This window comes from Ursus arctos, unplaced genomic scaffold (genome assembly GCF_023065955.2).
Source record: "Ursus arctos isolate Adak ecotype North America unplaced genomic scaffold, UrsArc2.0 scaffold_26, whole genome shotgun sequence".
NCBI lineage: Eukaryota > Metazoa > Chordata > Mammalia > Carnivora > Ursidae > Ursus > Ursus arctos.
The window spans coordinates 23,232,561-23,250,372 of record NW_026622941.1 but is presented as its reverse complement, the minus strand read 5'-3'; the positions used below and the strand labels follow the sequence as shown (position 1 = coordinate 23,250,372).

Genomic DNA, 17,812 nt, shown 5'->3' with positions numbered 1-17,812 from the left:
ACAGTGAGTTAACCTAGTTAAGAGGTGTAACATTTTAATACATTTCTTACAGCATGTTTCCTTTGTCGTCTAGTGACAGAGGAAAAGAAATTTGAATGGGTGACAGTGTTTTTGTAGAATAGTAAATAGGTGTCCATATATTAAGCTATAAAGTTTACTTAGGTATTGAGTAGAGGAGCTGGGAATATGAACCAGTTCTGACTCCATTGTCTACTTATTCCATGCTGTATCTTTGAAATTCACTTAAAATTGTGAAATAATATAATTTTACCTCAAATATAGAGTTTATGCACATCTTATTGAAAAAAATCAACATGTAGAAGGGCTTTTAACGGAATAAACAGCATAATAATGTCAGTGTTATCCACATAGAAATCAGAATCTTTCCACTTGGTGCTCTCTTTTTTGAGAAAGATAGTGAAAATTATGTCAGTGTTGTAATCCATGTTTCTGTAAAAACATCTTTAATTCTATACATGTACATTTAATAACATATGTTTCTAAGATTATAATTTTAAAAATTAGGCACAGCACATTTTTAGCCTAGAATTTTTTCAATGTTTTCTCTCTTATCATTGTGACCAACCTGCATATAGACCTATTAGATTGTAGTTTTACCATATTTTTTGGTATTTTATCTTTTAAGAGACATAGAAATTCTCTGTTTAAATTGGAGAAAAAATAGAAGGAGAAGCAAGGAAAATTTGGTGTGGTTGGAAACTAGGAATTACATTAAATGTCTTCTTTCAGCCATATTTTATAAGACAGAATTATGGACAATTTTTGAAAGATTTATTTTGTTACTAATGTCTCTGCTATAACTTTTTTTTCCATCCCCAGAGAACAAATAAAAAGAGTTAAAGACTCTGAAGATGTACCTATGGTCCTAGTAGGAAATAAATGCGATTTGCCTTCTAGAACAGTAGACACAAAACAGGCTCAGGACTTAGCAAGAAGTTATGGAATTCCTTTTATTGAAACATCGGCAAAGACAAGACAGGTAAGTAAAATTGTAATAAATATGAATCTGTTCTCTGTAAACTATATCAAGTAATTTTAATTATGGTATTTGTTAACATATATTCTGGAAACATTTTGAGGGCAGGAAGGCAAGAACATAGGTAAATGTACATACCTGATAGCATAACTGTTACATCATTTAATGTAACTTAATTTTTCTTTCCATTATGCCAGAATAAAACAATGTTTATTTGGTAAATGTTCTCTTCAGGATATGAAAGAGCAGCAGTTTTTAATCCAGTGTCCATGGTATTACTTTTGGCTTTGGTTTCTTTCCACATTGAATATTTCTCTTCAACTCAGCACATCTTACATTAAGCATTCAAGAAATGTAGGAATTTTTTTTTTTAACTGTTATATTTATAAAGTCAAAGAACGGGGGAACAAATACTGATTTCCTATTTTAGAAGTGTTTTGAAGAGTATTATGTCATGTGTTTCTAGATTAAGTTTTATTGTATTTGAAGACTTTTATTTTGGTAGAATTAAAAATTTTTTTTTATTAACATATAATGTATTATTTGTTTCAGGGGTACAGGTCTGTGATTCATCAGTCTTACACAATACACAGCACTCACCACAACACATACCCTCCCAAATGTCCACCACCGAGCCACCCCATCCCCTTACCCCCTTTTGGTAGAATTTTTTTAAAGCTATATTTGTTTTTGGAGAAAGTTTTCATTAAAGCAAAAGGATACTTAGAACGCAAGTCGAAATTCTCAGTTATTCATTTACTGTGTTGTTCTGACAAAAATTAATGCCAGATTAACTCTGAATTTTGTTTCAAAATTTATCTTCATTTTTTAAAGTAACTTTTTTCTAGGTAAAATAATTTCAGTTGACATTATTTAACCTATTTGTATGAAATGAAGAGTTTAACATATAGAAAGAAATTCTAGAAAGGAATACATAACAATATGATGGAATATAATTTTCATATACTAAGAAAGATCAATTTATATTCCATACAAGATGAACGTTTATTTTGGGCTTTGCTAGTTACATGTACCTGTGAACCCAGAAAACCAGTTTTGTGGAATTTAACTTCTGTAATTGCTAGGAAGTAAGAAAATTGATGAACAACTCATTACATGTTTAAACTTATAAAAACAGGTATTCTGTAACTTTCACTGAATTTTTAAAGGGGTAAAAATTTTAAAGTAAACCATCATTCAGCTAGTGTATATGTCTGTTTCCCTGGTGGAAGATCATATGTACTGCTTCCTGATTGTACAAATTTGATACACACTGAAGAAACAGTGAATTCTATTTTAAGTCTTTTTGGGGGGATTAAAAGCTGAATTTCTATAGTTTGATTATAGTACAAATATCTCATTCTAAAACCTGATTTATAGGTTAAAGAAAGAAGTTGGTATATACCACTTCACTTTAGAGGAATTAAGATTTCATTCAAATCCATTCCCAGGTCCCAGAGACTGGGAAAAGTTTGTTTTTGTTTTCTTTCTACTGGTCTTCTCTAACCAGACTTCTTTATGTCCTTATAGAGAAGGTACTCAGAAAACATGATTATAATATTTATAACTTTTCTCCCAGCATTTTTTATGAAAATGTAAAATACAAGGAACTTTATTGAAAACATTTGTCAACATACTGCTGCCTACTAAATCATATCATTAACATTTTATTAACTTGCATTATTTGTAACTTTTAAGATACTTTTTAGACAATATTACTTAATATTTTAGTTTACATTTTATTAAAAAAAAAAGGAAAACTAAGATTTTGCCTAATGTAAAGGGTTGCAAATAGAGTAGGGCTTCTTATATTTAATATGCATATGAATGGACTAGGCTTCTTATTCAAATCCAGATTCTTATCAATGGGTTCAGGTTGGGACCTGTGATCCTGCTTTTTTAACAGCCTCTCAGGTGATGCTGATTTTGGTACATGGACCACACTTGGAGTAGAAAGACAACAGAAGACAGTAGAAACGAGTTGTCTGTTATTCTGACAATGTTGCCCTCTACTTAAGAGCCTAGAATAGCTGTGTCGTCTTGTTAGTTACTACCTAAGAAGTACTAGCTTATTCTTACTGTTTGACATTCATGCTTTAATATACCACAGCATTCATAATAATCAGAAAATTACCTGGATTCCCTTTAAAGTAGATTTTGTAGGTTTTATACAGTTTTGGGAGTGGGTAGAGAAGGTGAATGTAGTATGTATGATATGGAAGTCGAATAATTTCAATTTGCTTTGTAGACATTTATGTAGATCATCTAATTAAAATATAGAGTAATATAAAGGAATACTTGCAGTACTTTATTTCTTCTAATGCTCAGCTTTTCTTATATGTATAACCTATTTTATTTATATCTTTGTATAATTTATGTTGCTAAACTATAACCGAGATATTTTAGTTTCTGATCTTTGATTTCTTTTTATTTCATGGACTTGTTGATTTGCCTTTCAAAAGTTTATTCATCTTCCTCTGTTGAAATTAATTTGATATTTGCATGCTTTTGGAAAACTTTAAAGAGCTATTCCAAGTAATTGTGGAGATTATGATAATATGTAAATTTTTATAAATTTTACATTTCCAGTTTTTGTGCAAATTTGAAGCCCTGTTTTCTGCGGAGTATTTTGTTGCTTATCTGCTATTACTGATTTGTTGTTTGAGCAAACTAAATATGCATACTCTTGTTGAATTTTATCAGCAGCTACTTGTTTCATACCCTAAGTTTTAATCTTGAGCATGAACCTAAAACACAAACACCGAAAAGAATTATTTATATTCCGGTTGGCAGGAAAAAGACAATCATTAGAAGGACCAGACAATAAGTGTTTTAAACTTTGGGGGCCATAACTGATATTTGTAGCAGTTTTTTTTTTTTTTCTTATAACCCTTTAAACATGCAAGAATCATTCTTAGATTGTGGCCAGTACAAAAAATAGGCCATGGCTACATTTGGCCTGCGGGCTGTAGTGTGCTGATGCCTGATTCTCTGGGGAACTGTATTGTTTGATTAGATGCTAGAAGTTAGGTCAGACGTTAGACTTAAACTTTACAGGCTAACAGTAGTAATTTTAAAATAAAACTTAGATATTTTGTGAAAGGGAGATAGTAGTTTTACGCTAGTACTTTTTAAGACAGGATTGCAGAATATATATTTTATTAAATTAATTACTTACTGTAGTTTTAAAAAGCCCATCATATGGGATAGAATATAATGAATTACATATTTTTTACATTATTTTAGTCCCCATCTGAAAGGCCAGAGTAATTTTTATTTTCTGCTAGTGTGCTTTATGTGGCCCCTATGTTCCAAGTATATAAAGATTCTACCTACTTCACATTTATCTGGATAGTTTAGTAATTGCCATATTTTTCTGGCCTCATTGGGTAGTGCATGCAGTGTTGGCAAAGACTGTTGAAACCAAAACATCGACACCATGGTAATCAGCTGTGTGTTTTCCAGTCTGCTAAAATCAGAATTGGGGAGGGTTCGGGAAAGCAGGATTCTTAGCGTATCTGCTACTCCTGATTCAGCTCTTTTACTTTCTGGAGGTCTCAACTTGAGCATAATGTGAAAATTGGTTTTACAGATTTAAAAATGTTGAGTGATTAATTTCCTGGTTCTTGTTAATTTCTAGATACTTAAAATTAGTTGTTAGAAGACCTCTTTTAAGGAAAGCTTTTGGTCAAACTGTTCTGAAGCAAACCAAATAAAAAACCTCCTTATGTGCCATATTTCTGTTAGTAGTTGAGTTTGTGTCATGAGATAAATATTTTGAACTTTAGCTTTTTTATGAGTTAAAAATAAAACAGGAACTGAGCACCTCCTGTGTGCACCATGCATTAACCTCCCAAGTTAGTGGTATCGCTGCATTTCAGTAGTACCTGAGATGGACTATAGTTTGGCAAGGTTTCTTGAGAAATTCATCAATATAGAATTTTTTTAAAGAATATATCTAGTTTCTCCCATTCCTGTCCCCCAAGAAGGCTAGTAGTCTTGTTATCTGTCTATATTGAGGGTATTTGAAGTGTTATTTCCTTGAAGTGTCTTCAAGAATTTTTCTTGATAATAAGCCACTCAACAGGAACTTTAGAATGAAATCATTTAGTGAAAGCATTATAGGCACCAGAATATAGGATGATACTATTTGTTGACAGTTTCTTTTCTGGTACAGAATGCTCTATTTCCTTAGTCTCACAAGTGTGTTTTTAGATAATAGCTGAGCTGAAATTATTGTCAAATCTCTTGATATAAAAACAATTTACACGTATGAACTTGTACACTCTTGTTCCTACATATTTTCAGTTCTGAAAGTTTAGTAAGTGGTGTTGGAAAATGAATATATGTGGCAATAAGCCATATTCTCAAGAATAAATCATTGAGTGCCAGTTAAGAGCTTAGCAGCTAGCTACATGGGTATTGAAAATCTGTTTCAGCTAAAAATTACACGTTTTGGAGTATGAAACCAGTATTCTTCGGTAGTGCCAGTGGCATAAGGTGCACACAAGGATAGATAATGTTCTCTTGATGTCGTATGACTTTTAAAGCATATTATCAAGAAATGAGAAGTAATTTAAGTCTGAGAAAATATGGTAAATAACTGACTCTTTAAAATCTAATAAAATTTCCTCTTAGTAAAAATAAGAAATGACCAGAGTCACTCTGGAAGAACTATTTCTCAGTGTTAATTATCTTAGCCACTCAGGTCCTAATGCTGAATTCTTGGTGGTGGGAAGTAATCACTTCTTTTTAATTATTGGCCTCCAATTCTCTCTCTGCATTGCTGGAAACAAAAATCATATATTCTGTACTGGTGATGGGGATGCACACACTTAAAAAGTAGACACGTTCAAACTGATTTTAGAAATAAGTTACAATCAAAATTTGCTTCTGCTAAATTAGTGGAGGACCAAAACCCTGTCCTCTCCCCCCAGCATGTTTTACCTGACCTTGTAATTTTTTTTTAAAAAGGAATAAGAGTTTACATTCTTAAAAAATATGAGCTTTTACCTGGTTTGTTTTGTGTGTGTGTGTGTGTGTGTATGTATACACTTATAAGTGTATATATATATATTTTTTAATTTCTTGCATTGATTTTTGAATTAAAAGAGAATCATTTATGAAAATATCTTTTTTTTTTTTTTTTTTTTTTTAAAGATTTTATTTATTTATGTGACAGAGAGACAGCCAGTGAGAGAGGGAACACAGCAGGCGAGTGAGAGAGGAAGAAGCAGGCTCCCAGCAGAGGAGCCCGATGTGGGACTCGATCCCGGAACGCCGGGATCACGCCCTGAGCCGAAGGCAGACGCTTTAACGACTGCGCTACCCAGGCGCCCCTTTATGAAAATATCTTAAATGCCAGCTCATACTATAGATTTTACATGTTTTACAGGAGTCATTTTAATGCCTTAAATTATCTTATGTAATGAGAATTTCTAATATATAATTTTTTAAGGACTTAAAAGTAAAAATAAACCCTTTCCTCTTGAGGATGATAAATACAAAATACTAAAAGATTTGTATACAAGCACAAGTGGCTATCTAAAGTACCAACGTATTTAAATAATTTCAGAAAATGGTTAGAAATTTTTGTTTTGTAGTTGACTTAGCTAGCTGGCTAGCTAGTTGAGTAAATTGATTCCATTAAAAAAGAGATGCGAATTTTCTTGGGCTATTATGATTTTCATATTAGATAGCTGAATAGAAATACATCACTGGATGGTTATAAATAACTTGAGGTGTACATTTTAATATATAAACAACATATTTAAATGCCTATTAACTGAAGCTTAATTTTATGAATTTTAAAGTTTTACTTCAAAGGTAAACTACTGAACTCCACTGAAGCAGTTCTTAGTATATTCTTGATATATATATTATTATTATTAATATATAATTATATATTAAAATTAATATACACTAAAAATTGAGGTGCATTTCCCCCCTTAACTATTAAATGCAATGAATATGTGATAACTTCTGCATGCAAAAATTAAACTGTAGCTATTAATTTACTTCAGTTAATATTTAAATGGCCAGTTCTCTGTGCCTGATTGAATTTTAAACTACAAATCATATTTTTGATATATATTAGCTTTCTAGGTACTGGGTCCATTTTGTCACATTTGATTCATAAAAAGACTGATGTTACCAAGCCCAGAGAGTTAAAATATACAAATCTCCATAGTAAGTAATTCATTTTAAAAATTAAAAACAGATTAGGCTTAAAATTAAATGTACAATAAAATATTACCAGCCTTTCTAAATACTTATATTTTCTTTTAGAAGAATAAACACAATCATTAATCTTTTAAATTACTCCGTACATGTATATTAATATTTGTGTGATTTATCTTTAGATGTAGCTTCAACTTTTGGTGGTATGTTTTCTTAGACAAACTTAGGAGCACAGTTAACTGGATACTATGTCCCCTTTGGCTACTGCCTACTTTTCTGGACTGGAAAACACATTGAAAACTTGGATCTCCATATGGCCATATGTGATTGTGTTTGTTGTCATCGCTTTCTTACTGTGGCATTAAGCAGAAGTCCCTTTTCTCCCTTTAGAGTATTTAAATTAGAAGGTATGAAGCCAGTATAATCAGATACTGTTCTAAAAATTATTTTTAAGACTTCTTTCTAATAAAGAAAGAAAATGCAGTGTTAACTATTTTGTGTGTATACTTTAAACAATTCATGGTATTTTCATATTATGGTAAACCGCCCTCATGTAGCATTTTTATTTAAATAATGTAGCTATCCACCCACGAAAGCCCCAGTCTCAGCTCCACTTGTGGACTCTAGAAATTGGCTGGACAGTGTTTTAATTGCAGATAGAACTCAAGATTCCAGTCTCTTGACCCAACTTTATTTCGAGTTATTTTGTGTGTGTGTGTGTGTGTGTGTGTGTGTGTGTGTGTTTTAACTTTAAATATCCCTTTTGTATTATTTTTCTCCTCATTCCCCAGGTAGGGCAGGGTGGGAGAGGTAGGGACTCTTGTTTTTCCTGAGTCAAATAACAAATCTAACTTCAGGTTAAGCTTGGATTAATTCCATGACTAGCAAACTAAAATGATTATGCATTAATTGATACACAGATAATAATAATATACATGTTTAGGTTTTTCATAATCTCCCCTAATTCCTAATTAAGATTTTTAAAAAATTCTAATTCCATTATAAAACAAAAATGATATTAAAGAACAAACCAGGATTCAAGCCCATATTTTAAAACTTCATCCCCAGTTTTATTCAAATAATCTCATGTCTGTTTTAAAAAAGAAATTCTCAAGTACAGTTCATAATTTCAAACTTCTTACACAAGGCTGTCCCAATAAATTACTATTACCAATGAAACAGACTTTAAAGAAGTTGTGTTTTACAATGCAGAGAGTGGAGGATGCTTTTTATACATTGGTGAGAGAGATCCGACAATACAGATTGAAAAAAATCAACAAAGAAGAAAAGACTCCTGGCTGTGTGAAAATTAAAAAATGCATTGTAATGTAATCTGGTAAGTTCAGCATATTAATTTTGGCAGAAAGCAGATGTCTTTCAAAGGTAACAAAGTAGCAACCACTTTAGAACTACCTAGGTGGGGGATTCTGATTTGAAGTATTAAAAGATAAGAAATTAGTAGTTTGTTTCCATAATTAGTACATTTATTTTAAATTTAATGTGTATTAATTATAATTGATGCAGTTTTGATAGCTGTAGACTACATATGTCATCGGGTCTAGAAAGAAAAAAGAAAGGAAACTGCATAAAGTAGTAAGGTTGAATGGTCCAGAAGGTGGGGAAGGGCCTACTCTTAAAATATATTCTTTCTTTCTGACATTCTGCGAGCAAATACTTGTTCTGCGTATGTGCTCTACGGCATCAACATCATATTTTTACCCAAATAAGAAACCTGGAGTCTTGAAATGACTCTAACATCCCTCTTTTGCACTCCCATTTGGAGGCAACCACAAATTTCTTCGATGTTACATTTTGACTTTTATCACATCATTAGTTCAGGTCCCGGTCATTTCTTTTTGGGACTCTTATATCCTCTTATTTGGTTTACCTGTTGCTGCCTTTATTCACAGTGCAATTCGAGAAATAGACTTAAAAGAAATCTCATTCTCTTTTCTTTAAAGTCCAGTTACTGACTTCCTGTTACCTGTGGAATAAAATCTCAAACTTCAAAGTATGTTATAAATGTCTTTTAACATCTTCCTACCCTTCTAGCCTTTGGCCTTATCCCTAAAAACTCCCTGCCTGAAGTTTTCTTTTGTTGGTGGATTTGTTGTTGTTGTTGTTGTTGTTGTTATTGTTTTAGTCCTTACATAAGTAAGCACCATGTTATTTCTTACCTTCTCTTTAGTCTTGGCTATTGCTCTTGGTTGGAATGCCAGTATAGTTTAATCCATAGTCTTATTAATTAGCTAACATTTTTTTCATGATTATTTTCCAAGAATCTTTCTTTATAGCCTTAAACTAGGCATAATGCTCTTCCTGTGTATTCCCAATACACTGTTCTTAACTGTTACGTGCTTGCCATGTTAAATTGAAATAACCTCTTTTATGTTTGATTCCTATACACTAGAGTCTTAGCCACAATCATGTATTTTTAATATTTGTGTGACGATGACCTAACAAGGTTCCTGGTACATAGTAGCTGCCCATTTGGATTTATTGAGTGGAAATTCTCAGTTTCCTTTTTTTTTTTAGATTTATTTATTTATTTTAGAGAGTACGTGTGCTTCGGCATGCACACAGTGGGGGAGAGGGAGAGAGAGACTCTGTGCTGAGCATGGAGCCTGATGCAGGGCTCCATCTTATGACCCTGAGATCATGACCTGAGCCCAAATCAAGAGTCTGACTCTTAACCTACTGAGCCACCACGGTGCCCCAGTTTTCCTTTCCACACCAACTCATATTAAATTTGGTCTTGCTCAGAAAAAATTTCACTCAGTAGTTTTTATTATGTGAATTTAAGGTCTGAAGTAATTAGTGTATCTCCCAAAAACATAAAATGTACATCTGAATAATAGATTCAGTCCCAAAAGATAGATGCTATACTATTCTGCTAACCTCAGAAGAATAAAGCATGACTGGCATTAATTTTTATTGAGACTTATGAACTCCTAATATTTTTTGAGTATCATTGTATAGAGCAATATGTTAATTTAGAAGCTCTGTATAATTTAACATTGCAATGCTATCTGAAAAATTAAACTTTTTAAATAACAGTAGCCATGATTTAAGTGGTGGGTTTTTTAAATTTTTTCCTCCTATTGTCTTATTGGTGGGTGATTTTTAAAGTACAACTATTTAGAATAAAGTAAGTTTTGCACTTAAACTGTTTTTAAAAACAAAAGTGGAAGCACATGATTTTCTAAGATTTCTTATTTGTGACTGTGTAGTGTGACTGTCAAGTAATTGGTGGGCATGGTGAATTGAATCCTTGTTTCTTCAGTGGGCATGGATAGCATTTAAATAAAAAAGTGTACTTGGTAATACTTAAAATTTTAAATAAAAATAGTTTTACAAAATTAATTTGACAATAATAAATATATACAAATTAGTTTTTCTTAGTCCTAAAATGGTTGGGTTTCAGCAAAATTACTGGGATAATATTTTTGTCTTTTATATGCATATATGAAAATGACTAGTTCCCATATGGAAAAAAGGAATTCAGTGCCCTGTTTCTACTAATTATAACCTGTTCCTAATCATTGAAATTATTTAACTTTAATAAGTTACATAAAAGAGTTCAATATTAAGAAAGAATGCAGTATTAACCTATTTGTCAGAATCTTAGAAGAAGAAGGTAATGTTAACAATTCTGTTTTCATTGTCTCCTAAATACTTCTGTCTTGTCTTCACCTTATAATGTGTCTTCTCTATATCCATATCATGGTTTTTCATTTTATCTGCTTCACCATTTTAGTATCATTGACATTTTTCTTCATTATAAAAGCAGTTGAAGTGGAGTAGACTACATAAGTTTGTATGTGTGAGCAAAGGAAATTTGTGAAGGGTGGGGGAGTTGGACTATATCTAGATCCTCTTTTAAGATTCCATACCATTCTCAGGATTTATGATTATAAATTAGTTGGGTTGGTGAGCTATAAAATAATTATTCTTTATTATATCGTTGGAAGTTTTGCTTTCTGTTATTAAAAGGGTTAGCATGAAGGTTTATCTATATTAAGTCTCAATTGTATTGCTAATAAATTATATTTTATCACTTTTCCTCTCTCCTTTGGGTAAGGGAAAAGCATGTGTGTGTCAATAATGAATGATATCAGAAAGTGGAGAATGTCAGTGAGTGCAGTTTGGGTGTTTTATTGGGGACTTTTTTCACTTAGACGTCACACAAAAATTCTGGTTTTTATCCTAGAACTATTTATTTACTTATTAAAAGATTTTATTTTTTTCAAGATTTATTTATTTTAGAGAGAGAGAGAACCAGGAGGGGAAGGGCAGTGGGAGGGAAAAATCCTCAAGCAGACTCCCCGCTGAGAGGAGAGCTTGATGTGGGACTTGATCAGCCTGAGCTGAAATCAAAAGTTGGATGCTTTACCTGAGCCACCCAGGCGCCCCTTAAGAGAGAGAGAGAGATTGGGGCATGTGGGGAAGGGCAGAGGGAGAGGGAGAGAATCTCAAGCATACTCTGCACTCAGCAGGGAGCCAATGGTGGGGCTTGATCTTGCAACCAGAGATCATGACCAGAGCCAGAATCAAGAGTTGGTCGCTTAACCCACTGAGCCACCCAGGTACCCCTACAACAGTTTAAACCTAAACAAGCCTGTCATTCCTGCTGTGTTTCTTTAAAAATATTGATAATATTTTTCTGATTTTTTAGATCTTTTGTGAAAATTAGTTAAATGTAACTTGAATGAAAATGCCCTGAATTAATTTTATTATTTTGAAATATTAATTGTAAAACATCTTAGTAGTGTAGTAAAAGAGAGATCCTATCACTGTTAAATTTTTAAATTTTAAATTATGTTCAACATAACTTAACGTATTTATATGAATATTCAACAGAAGTGGTTAAAATGAGTAAAAACCTGATTTTCATTGTTCTTAAAGTGGCTTAATTTATACAACTTTATTTGCTGGTTATTTGATTTGTTCTTAGGACTCCCTCTAGTGTCTCTGTTTGAAAGCATCATTAGGTTAACAGGCTTAAAAATAATTACTGTTCCATTGAACAGATTTTTAAATATATAGAGGATCATACTTTTTAAATTTCTTTGTTTTCCCATTTTTTATTTTGCTTTTATATTTAACTTGCTTTTTAATGGGGTCATGACAGGAATTGACTTCTATAATCTTGTATAATTTCAGTATTGTAGGGTTAAAATCTCCTGTTCTGCTACCACTTTGAGTGCCATTTTCCACCTTCTGAATTATTAGGTTAAAAATTATTCTGACTTGAAATCACTTTCAGCCATTACTTATTCAGATACCTTGCTTCGATCAGGAATAGATGTACCAAAATGACCAAATGGAAATTTCTTTGAAGATACAGCATTTGGCTTTATATGACAAACTTTTGAATACATAATATATTAAAACTAACTTAAACCATAATAAATAAAAGAGAATCTTCTCCAGATTGGTAACTACACCACCATTTAAATGATTTAGCTCATTTCTCTACAAATCTGAGGTATTACATTTTTCAAACTGTTGTGTATTACCTTTGGAGTCACTTTAAGTTTCTATATGTTAAGTATATGAGTTGAAACCAATGCCTTAATATATATTATTTGAAAGCTGAAAGGATATTTGAATACTGTTTACTTCTTGGGGCTTATTTAAATCTAATGGATTTTAGTAAGTATTGAACCCAGAGCTCAAATATTGTTACTGAATATTTATGAAAATAATATGTACTTGCATGGCTTATATCTAATATCTAGAAACTCTGGGATAACTAAGTGTAAATGTATATTCACACACAGAAAAACACACACAGGTGCATTTGGATTTTGGTGACAAAGTGTGCCAGTATAGAAAAATGAGTAGCAAAGTAAGTTCTGGGAAAAAGTTATTTGTTCAGCTTATGTAAGATTGTGTACATTGACTTTCTTTGCCTTCTGTGAAAATTAGTGTTCCTATTTATGATATTGATGAAATATTCAGGAAGAAAACATTATAAGAATCCTAGAAGTCTGATACTTATTCAGTTGCCTAAAGAGAAATGTAAAGTCCCTTATTTATCATTATTAGAGTTCCCATTAGTCATCTATCCTTTCTGTTATCTGTATACCTCAATCCATCATATATACTCACATTTTAATACTTGTTATGTGTTTCAGGGTGTTGACGATGCCTTCTATACATTAGTTCGAGAAATTCGAAAACATAAAGAAAAGATGAGCAAAGATGGTAAAAAGAAGAAAAAGAAGTCAAAGACAAAGTGTATAATTATGTAAATACAATTTGTACTTTTTTCTTAAGGCATACTTAAGTAAAAGTGGTAATTTTTGTACATTACACTAAATTATTAGCATTTGTTTTAGCATTACCTAATTTTCTGCTCCATCCAAACTGTTAGCTTTTATCTTGAATGCTTATTTTAAAATGACAGTGGAAACTTTTTTCCTCTAAGTGCCAGTATTCCCTGAGTTTTGGTTTTTGAACTAGCAATGCCTGTGAAAAAGAAACTGAATACCTGAGATTTCTGTCTTGGGGTTTTTGGTGCATGCGGTTGATTACTTCCTATTTTTCTTACCAATTGTGAACTTTGGTGTGAAACAAATTAATGAAGCTTTCGAATCATCCCTATTCTGTGTTTTATCTAGTCACATACATGGATTAATTACTAATTATAACCTCAGTTGAGATTTCATGATTGGTTTTACTGAAACATTGAGGGAACATGAATTTATGGGCTTCTTGTAGATTCATCTTGTAGGTATAATGTCCTATAGTTTCAGTCACCCTTAATGAATGTAAAGTTACACTGTTCACAAAGGTTTTCTCCATCTTTTCACTGCTATTTGTCATAGTCACGCTCCCTAAAATATTATATTTTTTCTATAAAAAGGGAAAAAATGGAAAAAAATAAAAGGCAATGGAAAATATTAAAAGGCATTTACTTTCCATATTAGATAAATTCCTATAATACTCTGAATAGCTTTTCCTGTTAAGGCAGACCCAGTATGTAATGAGGATTATAGTGACCATTTTGGGACTATATTTACATGCTACTAAATTTTTGTATTAATTGAAAAAATTTTAACATGTATAAAAAATTCCCATAGGAATTAAATATAGTCTCCGTGTGTCAGATTGCTCTTTCTTAGTATAACTTTAAATATTTTCTTGATCTTCAGTCTTAGAAAATAGTTTTAATTCTGGTAGTGACGTTAAAGATTATTTGGGCCAGTTAGCTTTAGTAGATATTAAAGAGACCAAGGTGGCAAGGCCAGGCGTGGTGTGAACCTTTGAGCTTCATTAAGAGTTTCAGAGTATGGACTGCATCCCTGCGGTCTCCCAGTGTTGTCATGCATTGGGTGGTCAAAGTGGGGATGAGGAGAGTTTGGATAAGATGCATCCTCACTGTGTGGTGGTCCTGCTGACAGATCAGGAACATCACTTTTGTTTTAAAAAAAAAAACAAAAAACTAGAACTTTTTAAAAACATTATTTCAAATAAGATTTCGGGGTAGGGGGTGGCAAGACTTTAATTTTTTTAAAACAATGAAGTGAAAAAGTTTCAAAATCTTTAGTATTGGCTAGTTCTCAGCACTGGCTAAAGTAACATTTCATACACACAAGTATGGTCCATATTTAAGAATATCTAATACTTAAATAATAAAATAATAACAATGATTCTTTCAGTGCTTTTAAAATGTATTTTTAAATATCTGAAATGAGATGGTGTATTGAGGTGAAGATATCACTGGACTAGGAGGAAGGTGACTTAAATTCTAGTTACATGTCTTTTACAACTTCAGTTTTGGGCAAATCACTTACTATCCATTTCTTCATGTTAAAATAAGTCATCTCAAAGGCTATAGCTAGCATTACAACTATGTGATTTACATTCAGTTTACATAAGGATATATCTATCTGTCAATCTCAGCACAATCTGTAACTTTTTAACTGTGTTATTATCTTCAGCGCCAGTCTCAGACAAAGTTGTGCAAGAGGTGAAGTTTATTTTTGAGTATCTGTTCTCCAGTAGCAGTACTCCTCTCCCATATTAGTGTCACCTTGCCTGCCTACCCTTCTACATGCCCCATGACTTGACGCTTTTTTTTTTAATACTTCTAATTCCCCTAACCTCAAGATTTGTTGCTGCTTTGGATATCTCCATGAAGGCTTCCCATCAAGTCACATTAGTCAGGCTCAACATAATCTGACAGATACTATAGTAGGATTTGACCTAATAAACTAATTTTCAGATGGTAGCTATAGCAATTTAATTTTGATCCTTTGAACATCATCTCTTTGCTACCTGGTCTACTAGTGACTAAGTAGGAAAAGTAGGAATTTTCATACCTGCTGTGAATAGACAGACCCTATCCAGTAGAATTTAATAAATTTAATTCAGAAATACTGAAAGATTTCCTTAGATAATCTAAAACTAGGACTAGCCCTGGTAACAGTGATACATTCCATTATTTTAATAAGTAAAATCTTCTTACAATGAAAAATACTTTAAAATTTAATTCATAAAGCTTACTTTTTAGCAGAATTAATTTATACAGCAAAAATCTGAGTGCCTGTTGGATGCCAGGTACTACACAAGGCACTGGGGATATTACGGTATCCCCAACGAGGGACATAATCCCTCTCCTTATGTAGTGCTGATATTTTAGAGTGGTCTGTAATATCTTAGGCATTTGGCACATGACCCAGAGATAACATATGAATATTTTAGTTTGGCAAAGTAGGGAGATAGTCTCTAAGGTTTCTTCCAGATCTAAAATAATTGTTTTGCTCTGATTCCAGTAAAGCGGTTTAATCAAGCTACTTTATATAAATCACTTTACTTCATTATTTTAAAGGAATAAACTTGACTATATTTTTTATTTGGGATAATTATGTGATTTTGTTGGGACAGTTGTAGTACACATTAAATCATATGTCAGATGATAACATTAAAATTCCCAAGTGTGTAATATTGTAGTTGGTCTCTTTATATCATAATTAAAATAGACTTAAATATTGAATTCAAAAATAGTTTCATTTATCTGGGTGTGAATAAACAGATGCCTGAACTAATTCACAGAAAAGGAAATTTCTGTGTAAAAATCAGTCCAACTTGTGAAATGCTATGCTAAACTACAGGTTTATGGAACATTATCTAGATCGGGTGTTAAGACTTTATATAGTACTTCCTCTTGTTTCTACACAAGAGAAAGAAATGGCCATACTTCAGGAATTGCAGTGCATAACTGAGGGATTTTTAGGACTCTTGAATTTTTAATGTAGCTGGGCAACTTTTTTTAGGCAGTGGTAATTATCCTTTATTATGTGAATTTTGAATGGTTTGACAAAAGGTTTGTTTTTGTAGAGATTTTAAAAGGGGAGCGATAATCCTAGAAAAATATTATGTAATTATTACGGCCTTAAAGATAAAAATCCTTGGAGTTGAAAAAATTGCTAAATTACATAGTCTTAGACATTAACATGTTTGTGGAAGAATGTAGAAGAAGTAGGTAGTATAATTTGAGTGAATATTCCCAGTTAGGAATTCTAGGCTCTGTTTTAACTGAGTCACACTGCATAGGAATTTAGAACCTAACTTATACAGGTCATCAGAATCTTTGCCACCATTGCACAATTTTGTCCTAATATATATAGAAAGTTTGTGAGGCATGTTCAGTTGCAGTTTGCATAAGTTCATCTCATTTGTGTTCCAGTGATTTTTTTCTTCTAACCATTTTTTTTCTAAACAATACACGTTTTTTTGGTAGGCAATAAAAACTGTCATTTCCATTGTCAAAAAGTAATTTCTTGGTAACTGAATTAATAGTTTTTAAAAAACCAGTTACTTTAAAACTGAATTTATATTTAATAGCATGAAACTTGCATTGAGAAATTGAACAGCATACAACTGGTAGCTGTAAATTCCTTCAGAAAATGAAAATCATTTCTTCCTAAAGATATTATTTACATCAGTTCTTGAAGAATAGTCATAACTAGATTAGTAAATATTTTTAGTTTAATAGTTTTAAGTGCCTGTTTGGGATGATGATAGGCAATTTAGATGAATTTAGGAAAAAACAAAGTTCTTACTTACAGAAATTCCATTACAGAGGGTCCCCCTCCCCATAAGCTAAATGGGTTATGTAATGTTTTATCCAGAAGTTTCCAGTTCCACTGTCTTGTGTTTTCATGTTGAAAATACTTTTGCATTTTTCCTTTGAGTGCCAATTTCTTACTAGTACTATTTCTTAATGTAACATGTTTACCTGGAATGTATTTTAACTATTTTTGTATAGTGTAAACTGAAACATGCACATTTTGTACATTGTGCTTTTTTTTGTGGGACATATGCAGTGTGATCCAGTTGTTTTCCATCATTTGGTTGCGCTGACCTAGGAATGTTGGTCATATCAAACATTAAATTTAAAAATGACCACTCTTTTAATTAAAATTAACTTTTAAATGTTTATAGGAGTATGTGCTGTGAAGTGATCTGAAATTTGTAATATTTTTGTCATGAACTGTACTGCTCCTAATTATTGTAATGTAATAAAAATAGTTATGGTGACTATGATAGTGTGTACTTCTTGACGTAAATTTCAAACATTTGCCCCACAGTTGATATGGAATAGCTTATAAGCCACAGACACTG

At 32.0% G+C, this 17,812-nt stretch overlaps 1 protein-coding gene across 3 annotated transcripts in view; it reads left to right on the top strand.

The window, feature by feature from the left end:
• KRAS (KRAS proto-oncogene, GTPase) overlaps positions 1-17,731 on the top strand; it is a 39,092-nt gene extending 21,361 nt beyond the window's left edge. For 2 of the 3 annotated variants that reach the window (XM_026502250.4, XM_057318816.1), the window contains exons 4-6: positions 841-1,000; positions 8,390-8,513; positions 13,318-13,373. In XM_026502250.4, the coding sequence (XP_026358035.1) occupies positions 841-1,000; positions 8,390-8,509 (280 nt within the window). In that variant the 3' untranslated portion in view covers positions 8,510-8,513; positions 13,318-13,373. Of the gene's footprint in view, positions 1-840; positions 1,001-8,389; positions 8,514-13,317 lie in introns of all 3 variants that reach the window. The other variant, XM_026502253.4, reaches the window with a different exon arrangement.
• Positions 17,732-17,812: the final 81 nt, after the last annotated feature.